General features: G+C 40.1%; 1 protein-coding gene across 1 annotated transcript in view; it reads left to right on the forward strand.

Annotated features, from left to right (window-relative positions):
* Positions 1-488: 488 nt before the first annotated feature.
* Positions 489-9,819, forward strand: part of LOC111863142 (general odorant-binding protein 68) — a 19,091-nt gene continuing 9,760 nt past the window's right edge. The window contains exons 1-4 of the mRNA XM_023849191.2: positions 489-624; positions 5,511-5,677; positions 7,985-8,069; positions 9,205-9,233. Of these exons, the coding sequence (XP_023704959.1) occupies positions 543-624; positions 5,511-5,677; positions 7,985-8,069; positions 9,205-9,233 (363 nt within the window). The 5' untranslated portion in view covers positions 489-542. The remainder of the gene's footprint in view (positions 625-5,510; positions 5,678-7,984; positions 8,070-9,204; positions 9,234-9,819) is intronic.

Genomic DNA, 9,819 nt, shown 5'->3' on the forward strand with positions numbered 1-9,819 from the left:
GGTGTATAATAGGCTCGCAGGAATATAATGCCTCCGTTTTCAAGAAAAATAAAGGCGATTCACTCCTAAAAACATCAGTACCCATCATGCAACCACACTCTACCATTATCCAGAAGGCCATAATGTGTGTTACATAACAATAATACTATTTCTAGTTCTGCATAATTACGTGGATCATTTGGTAAATTATATGTATAAAGCCCACAATATGCAATTTTGTTAATGCAATATTAAGTGGTGGAAAAAATTAAATATCGCTTTTTATTCCCTCAGAATGGCTTCCAGAAATTCTATTACTCTTCCTTCCTTTCAGTATAAGTACGTACAACACATTTTTGGAAATATATATTTTACGATGATAACATATCCTGCATCACTGAAAGCGAAATGAAATCATTTCAGGCTACGAAGCGTAAACTTACAGACTTATGGAATATTAATGTGAGAAACTACATAAAGTATCCTCGACATTTTACATATATAAATGAAAGCAGACTACATGTTCTTACTTCGACACGTTGGCTTACCTACACGTATTCATCATGACTTCCTCGCCACTGCTGGTGTGTCTCTCTCTCATCTGTGCAACAGTAACAGGACTCTCCCTGCAGGGCTTCCAGTCTGGTAAGTAAGTTCTGAGTTTTGTTTGTTACAGTGTTCACAATATTAATTTTACTGAGTAACTGTGGAGCACTAGAATTATTTGTTAATTAGTAAAGGGATATCAAACATTGTTTAACTAAAACAAGTTAGAAAATGGACTAACAGAACAAAAATTCCGGCTAGCTATCTACGCGAGGCTTACAGGAATGTATTGGGCATGAAATATTTCACTTTTAGGAGTGACCTCACCTCTTTTGTGCGCCTGTTCAACACATTCAGTACATCCCTTAACCCAGTTGTCCCTTTTTACCCTAGTATTCCTTATTTTGAAAAAAAAATGAAGTAGGCTTAGGTTATCTCAATGCTGTCTGTGTGTCTGTGAATCCCTCTATAATCTTTTGAACTCCTTAATATATTAAACTTTGTATGTATATCATGACATCTGAGGCCATCTCAATGGCGTACTTCATAAATCACTCCCATCAGTCTGTGTTTCTGTATCTGTATACCCTGACATTGCTAAGCAACTGCTCGGTGAAAACGTTACCGCCACAACGAATTCACAAAGAATAGAAGAAATATTGGAATCATCGTTTTCTACACGGTCCGCGTCGTACCAAAGTAAAGTGTGTGAATACTTCTTCGCAGAATTTCATGTCTTCGCTGTAGGAAATCAATTTGAGAAACGCTAAACGAATTTTAATGAAATTTGATATTGGAGAGTTTTCAATAACACCATGCATGTTCTGATTCCTATTAAAATCTGACAAAAATAACCGATGTTAAATATTATTATTACATATATTTCCTCACGTATCTAGTTCAATATTTATCAGATTGTAATGTGTTCCGAACACACGTTAATAAACATGAAGCGCATTCTTCAATACTAACATATATCTTCCGTAGTTTCTACAAAGTCAACCAAAAAGGGATACTCTGAGTACATTTCCGAACTTCCAGAAGCCTATTCAGCAGTCAACAAAGTCCTCCCTAAAACAGGCGAATACCGGAAGGTCATCTTGTTCTCGACAATAATTAAACAAAATTTCCTATAATCTGAGTTTGTTTAGTTGTACATGTATTTATTTCACCAAAATAAAATTCATCTTACTGCTCCAGGCTTCCATTCTGCATCAGAGCAAACAAATTCTTCATTTGTTTCAGCAAAAGATCGAAATTAACAAAACTGGAAACAAAAATATCCTTAATTAGTTTTGGCCTGGGTTGAAATCACTTTTGCTTTATTCCTTAAATGTAGTGTTCTGTCACAACACGAACATGAAACACAAGCTGATATGACACGAGTTCTGAAGTCTGTGTTTAATTTTACATTAGCGTGTCCGAACATTGGGGATCAGAATTTGAATTTTTCTCATAGATTCTCGCCAAATTTAAAAACCGAAATATTTTATTCAATGGTAAACAGCTGCATGTGAATTACATACGTATTTCTTCCTCATAAGACGAGAGGTGATCGTAGGTTTCACACTGCTGCTCTTAAACCCACTACCTCCAGAATTATGGGATATCACGTTTCTCATACAAGCAAAATTTTCTTTTCTCATAAATAATTTGAAGAGGATGGGTATGTACATGTTATAAACAATTCCTTCTACGGAACATGCCAACAAACATGATTCGGAATGTTTTCGTTCCGTTATATGTATAGCAAGGGGCACGCGGTGGAGTAGTTGGTTGAGGCCCTATGCTACAAGCCGGGAGGTCACGGGTTAGTTTCCCGATATCACTGGATTTTTCAATTGACCTAATCCTTCCAGACGCACTATGGCTCTGGGGTTGACTCGGCTTCTAACAGAAATGAGTACCAGGAATCTTCCTGGGGGAGTAAAGCGCGGACGGCGCGTAAGGGTGACAGCCTCTCCGCCATCTGTGAGTCGACTGTCAAGATAATGTGGAACCTCACAATCCTATTGACCCAGACGGCCTGTTACAGGGATAGCTTTACTTTGTATCTATGCATAGCAAGATAAACAGGAGCTGAGCGCAGAATCTAGTGTACATCTTTGTTCGAATCATTTATTATTACTATCAAGTCTTAATTACAATCGGAATGGGTCGGCAAATGTTACAAAATCATTCCAATATCAATCTTCAAGAAAATTTGTTCAGTATCCTTCAGATGTTACATGTGGACAGGGCCGCGCCATAGCTCAAGCGGTTAGTTGCGGGCTTCCCACTGCGGCGGCCCGGGTTCGATCCCGGGTCTGGTCAAGTGGGATTTGTGGTGGACAAAGTGGCGCTGGGGCAGGTTTTCTCCGAGTACTTCAGTTTCCCCTGCCAATCTTCATTCCACCAATTGCTCCACGATGACCCTCACCTATCATCTGGGGCTGGTACAATAGGCCAGAAGTGGCTGCAATACAGGGGACTTAGTCCCACCCCACTACTAGCAAGAACACATGTGGACAGACGAAGAGAGAGACAGTTAGGTTAACAGAGCTCTTTAAGATTTATTGCAGCGAACGAGCAAACAAAATTGCAATTACGTAAGCAGTCCTCTCATTTCACTTGCGCACACGCCAAAAGCATCCCATATTCAGGAATCTATTAATGGGGGGGGGGCTATGAATAATGATATGCTGGGTGTGGGTACAAAAATAACTTAAAATGGATCATGAAGAAACAGGATGGGTGCGTTGACAGGAATTTGTGCCTTATAGTCGGGACACATGATTGACAGACTAATCGAAATTGGAAGGTGCCATGGTATGGAAATGAAGGTGGAGAAAACAAAAGTAATGAAACTTTCGAGACGGCCAACCCCAGTCACAATAAAGATAGACCAAAAACAACTGGAAAATGTAAAATGTTTTAAATATTTGGGTAGCTTGTTAACAGATGATGGAAGGTGTACGTGTGAAATTAAATCTAGGATTTCCATGGCAAAAGCTGCATTTAGCAAGAAGAAGAATCTTTTTTTATCGGCAAATTGAACTTTTTGAGGAAGAAACTAGTGAAATGCTACTTTTGGAGCATAGCTCTGTATGGGGCTGAAACATGGACACTTAGGGCAGTAGATCAGAAACATCTGGAAAGTTTCGAAATGTGGTGTTGGAGAAGGATGGAGAAGATCAGTTGGACCGATTATGTGAGAAATGAAGAAGTGTTAATTAGAGTCAGTGAGCAGAGGAATATCCTACACGAAATTAGAAAACGGAAGGCTAATTTGATTGGTCATATCTTACGCGGTAACTGCCTTCTAAAAGAAGTTATTGAAGGAAAGATAGAGGGGCGGATAGAAGTGACCAGAAGACGAGGAAGAAGACGTAAGAAGATGCTGGATGACCTTGGGGACAGAAGAGGATACTGTCATTTGAAGGAGAAAGCTCTAGATCGCATTATGTGGAGGAACTGTTTTGGAAGAGACTGTGGACCTGTCGTCTGACAGATTACTGATGATGATGAGTCGGGACAAGTGGTTGGCTTCTGTGAACATATGAATGAACATTCGGGTTAATAAAATGCTGTCATTTTATATAGCAGCTCCACAACTATTAGCTTTTCAAGAAGGATTTTGCCTTATATCCTATTAGACCCCTGTGAGAACCTTAAGTCAAACATAATTACCTCAATATTATTTTCAAATGTTGCAGTCAGCACAACTATAACAATAATACTCAATAAAACAAAATATATCGTATCAACATTTGTTTATTTGTCCAGTTCTTATTACATGTTTCGGCCTTTTTTAGGCCATCCTCAGGCAATACACAACCTATAAGGTATGTCCGTAAACTCTGTCGATGCATTAAATACAGATCGGTATTTTAGTGGAGATTAAATTATTAAAATTTTCAATTTGATACAATTAAAGTTAAATGTTGCTATTAGAAAGAGTAAATACCTTAAAAATATTAAAAGTTGTTATTGTTGTGATGACTGCCTCATTTTAAAGTACGTTAAGACACACAACGGGCTGCATATAGTTAGTGCCTCGTAACTTTATTTGCGCGGAAAGGTAAACGCTATTGTGGAGCACGCGAAGCTGTACGCTTGCTGTGGTGACGTTCAGAGCTACTCCCCGAGCGGAAAACATTGCCTACGGAGACCAGGAGTAGTACTGTACACCTGATCACACTCCAAGACACTACATTCCAAACTGGTAGTACCCACGCTGACGTAAGCTGATAAGACTGCCCCACCAGCTCCGCGAGAGATGGTATGACCCCTCTACCACGGCCAGAGTTCCGAGGAATTAACAGTACTTTGATACCTTAAGAGTAACCGATCCAGTTGAAACGTCATACTGCAATTATTTCAACAGATAACGAACTCCATGCAGCAGATTTCTTAACACTCGTTCAACTCGTGAAGCAGTTCCCGAACACCGAAATCGACTGACGTATCCACAACAAATCATCTCTAGTTCCGATCCTGTGCCATACGAATCCATGAATATTGTGACGTGTTGCGCTATGAAGGACACCCCCTCACCCCCCCTACCGCCAGCGGTGACGTAACACTTTCGGAGCGTCGCCTTTGCTACAGTAATAGACAGGTCAACACGCTCCCCCCTCGCCAGCGGTGACGTGCCGAGCGGAGCCGAAGTGAACCGAGTCTAAGCATACTGGTCGGGAGTTGTTTACTGCTGAGTAGCAACGGCGGCATCCCGTGTTACGTCACCGCGGGAGGAGGCGGGGTGTTGACTGGCCTATCACCGTGGCAACGGCTACGCTCCGAAAGTACCACGTCACCGCTGACGGGGGAGGGGGTGTCATGCATAGCGCAAATGCGTCACACTATGAAGTGTATCTATCTTTATAAGGCAATCTTACGAATCTGGTTGCTCAGCATGCGACTACAAATAAATGAAAGAAATGCATAGGCGTAGGGTAGCCGTAACTTACTACAAATGCATGAGAAACGTGAAATGTTTATTGCAGTTGACTCTGTCCTGTCTGCACTAAGTCGACTCGAGGACAAGGCATTTTTAGCGAAACAACGGGAACTGCATATCCCTTCACTGGAGGAAGATCTTGAAGAATTTGTTGAAACCTCTTCTTTGTCCCGGTTCAAGCGTAATGCTATGGACAAGCATCGACTGTACCCGGTATGTACTCAGGTTTGCTTCACAATTCGGTCTCCTGATTAGGAAAAAGAAATCCTCACAGCATTTAAATATAGCTCTAATTAAGGTACGATATTTTCATGGTTGTGAAGTTTCATGTTATGATCTTCTGGGTTATGTCACAGTGGTGTAGTCTGATAGGTGGGATAATAACGTTTCAGAGGCATATACTGCTTCCATTTTCAGGACGAGACGACTGAGGTAGGTAGAAATCACAGACAGGACTGCAACGCAGCGTCATAACTCAAAAGATAATAATATATAAAACTGTAAATCGTGTATAATATTATGTTAGGAGAAAATTCTCTGAAGTCATACTGACTGGAATCCAGCTAATACTGAATCAAAGATACAGTGACGTTAAATAATTGTACAGTTCCAGCACACATGTTTCATAATCAAACCATTTCCTCTTGTTAACGTCATATTTTAATGTGGTTCCCCATGATAAATGATACAAACTCCGTCCTAAGTGCAAACAATATATATTTATATGTCTTTGATCTTGTTCCTTCCACACTACATGTTTCGGCCTCTATCGGCCATCATCAGGTGTATACTCTTAACGTCGCTGCCACACTGAACCCAGTCTAAAACTTAACATTTAAAAACACAATGTCACTTTCTTCGATTATCAACATCTACATCGTTGATATGTGTCTGGTATGTAGATTATGTTTCACACGTCGCACCCGATATTCTTGTAGTAGCACTCTAAAAATCTTTAGTTATGATGTTTTTAAAACCTTTTAAAATTTTTTCTACAAATTTTAAATTTAAAATTTAAAATTCTTAGGGTTACTCGCCCTATGTCTACGTGCTGGAGCGGCTAGTTCTTGTTTTCACACTGTATAGGTGTTATTTAATGTAGTCTTCTTGTGTGAGTGCCGCTGCTTGTCTGTACTACGTGTCGTACACGTACACGTAGTACAGACGGAGTTTGTATCATTTATCGTGTAGAGTGCAACAGGATGCTTAAATATAATATTGTGGTTCCCCATAATTAAAACGGAACACAAACGCTGAGTATAGATGCAGAAACGTAGGCTTTCATGTTAATACTCTTATTAATTTTCTTTTGTTTAATCCTCTAAATCTCTGTGGTTAGTATATGAACCACCTTTAAATAATTTTCCTGGGGAGTAAAGCGCGACCAGCGCGTAGGCTGACAACCTAACCGCCACCATTGAACCGACTGTCTAGATAATGTGGGACCCTCAACATCTCACAACCCTAAGGGCCTTCACGGCCTGTTACAGGGATAGCTTTACTTTTTTTACCACCTGTTTCAACACTCATCAGCTGTAAGTTTCGCCCAAAGAATTTACATTTTTGTTTCGTACGATTTTTCGGTTTATCCAGTTAATATTTTGGTTCTAAAGGGTTCTGACGATGGTGGATGACACAAAGAATTACTGGGGGTTTGGACTTTTTCCATCGTCCGGAATTTTAGGTAATAGAGTACACGACGTTTCCGAAACTGGATCTGTTTCCGTCTTCAGGTGAGAAAGCAAGACACCTACTCAGCTGGGTCCCTTAGAAAAAGCTAATCTCTCTTCCTAAGGGGCCCAACTGAGTAGGTGTCTTCCTTTCTCACCTGAAGAAGGAAATAGATCCAGTTTTCGAAACGTCGTGTCCTCTATTACCTAAAATTCCGGACGATGGAAAAAGGCCAAAAACCCCAGTAATTCTGTGAGCTAATATTTTCCTAAGCAGCATTAATCATTTAGTTTGTTGTAACGAAAAGGCGCTCTCGATACTGAGGGAACAACAAAATTATTGAAGACTATTTCGATAAATACCAGACTTAAAGAGCTTAATATCATTACCACAAATACGTTATTTAAGAACAGAGTGCATTATAAATGAAACAAAATAACGCGCTTCTTTCTCAAGCCCTGAACTGTAACTGACATGAGGCTCACTGTTGTTGCCTCATCTAATCCGCAGTGTTGCCAACCTATGCATTATTTATGAAATGACCCAGGTACTTTTATTGAAAGGTCAAATCCAGAAGAATTTACATATAAGGCCGGTAAGATATGGAACAGCCAAATCACGAACATTTTGTCAGTGCTAACAACTACAAGACTTGACAATTTGACCTTCATTTCTTCACGAAAGTTATATCACAAATAGAAAAGTTTCAATGAAAATAACTTCAATAGTATATAATCCTATTACGTTTTGTTACTCCACAGACTCGTGCACCTAGCGAATACAGTGCTTCCCACTCTTTTCTCTTTATTATGTTAAACTTAAATATTTATTTACCTTATTTTTCAACAGAAATGTTGTGGAAGTGTTGATAAACCGGATTTTACTCAGGAGACAAGGAAATTATTTGAAGAGTGCAAAGCGAAAATGAATGAAAGTAAGTTATAAATATATGCATAATTATTTGCTCATGTTTAGAGTAATTTCACGTGGAAATTGTTTTATAAACTATGATACGTTTGAAACGTTCAAAGTCATGACACTGCATAGATTGTGAGGTGGTTGCCCATAGTTTGGATGGACTTGGCACCCTCATCAGGAGGGCACCTTAATATGAAAGTCTGTTTCTTTCTGAACTCCAGAGACATAACAAAGGGGTACAGTATCCTTACAGATGAAGGCGACACATTCACCTAGAAGACAATGGGTTACACGAACATGGAGGCAAAAATTTTCTCCGAATCTTTGATACCTGCCATAGTACACAGCGACGTAACCAAGAACACTAAAATATTTACTTTCATTGCAGTGAAAATTTCAAATACTGAATCATGAAATAAAATTCCAAAATCTATTTTCGAAAATATTTAAAGTATAATATTGAATATGTCGACCACAGTGGACGCTCGGTCTAAGGGGGCCCATACACGTACGAATCTTGCCCGCGAGTCCGACTCGGCTCGGGTTCCAATGAGCCAAACTCGTCCGTGTGTGGGTCACCACGCTCATACGTGTGTGGTGAACTTAATCCGAGGCCGGCTCCTCGCCGAGCCGGACTCGTAAGCCAGGCTCGTACGTGCCTATGGCACGAAATGCCTTCGCCCGCTCGAACACTGGGATCATGGGTTCGAATCACGCTCAAGGCACGGTTGTCTCTGTGTTTATTCTGTTTGGGATAATGGGTTAGAATCACACTCAAGGCATGGTTGTCTCTTTGTGTTCATTCTGTTTGTGTTAGATAACGGCCTTGCGGCGAGCTGATCCCCCGTCCAAGGAGTCCTACCGTCTTAGATTACGAAACTGAAGTGGAACGAAGCGTTTCACGGTTGCCCTTTGCTCCAAGTGGGAGCAACAGGAATATAAGAAGAATACAGAATATACTACGTACATTAAATGCGTTCTTACATCGGTATCGAACTCACAGTACACAAATCCCGCAAACTTATGCAAAAAAAAAATGGAGGTTGTTTACTATATTGTGACGTGCTGAGCTATGGATGACGCCCCNAGTTATAAAAATATAGGTTTCTATTTTTTACTTACAAGTTAATTATTGCTGTCTCTCTTTTCAGGCTCAGAGCACAAAGGAGCACAAGCATGTGTGAGTATACAAAAACAAGAAATTTTGATATATCACGTATTATGCCACTGAAGATTATAATCTAAACATGGAATGCGAAGATAAGAAATATCGTCTGCTTTGGCGATCTGTTAGTTACAATTCTAGCCAGCACGTGCACAGAACGCAAAATGCTGGAGACATATGTCACATTCTGCCATGCCTATTTAAACTTGACAAACTCCATGGATTAGGGTCTTTCTTGAGACGCTAATGGTACAGTATGCGCCAAACATGCAGTACTGGAACTCTAGCATCTGGAAAGCGCATGTGCGTTTATCGACGGGGCATAGCTCCAGCCGCACGTGTTCCCAGTAGTGAAAAGGAAAATGATACACACTCCGTTCCAAGTGCAAACAATATATATTATATGTCTTTGATCTTGTTCTTTTCTACACTACATGTTTCGGCCTCTATCGGCCATCATCAGGTGTATATTCTTAACGTTGCTGCTACACTGAAACCCAGTCTAAAATTTAACAATGTGTTTTTTAAATGTTAAATTTTAGACTGGGTTTCAGTGTAGCAGCAACGTTAAGAGTATACAACTGATGATGGCCGATAGAGG

Source organism: Cryptotermes secundus, unplaced genomic scaffold, assembly GCF_002891405.2.
Source record: "Cryptotermes secundus unplaced genomic scaffold, Csec_1.0 scaffold6, whole genome shotgun sequence".
NCBI lineage: Eukaryota > Metazoa > Arthropoda > Insecta > Blattodea > Kalotermitidae > Cryptotermes > Cryptotermes secundus.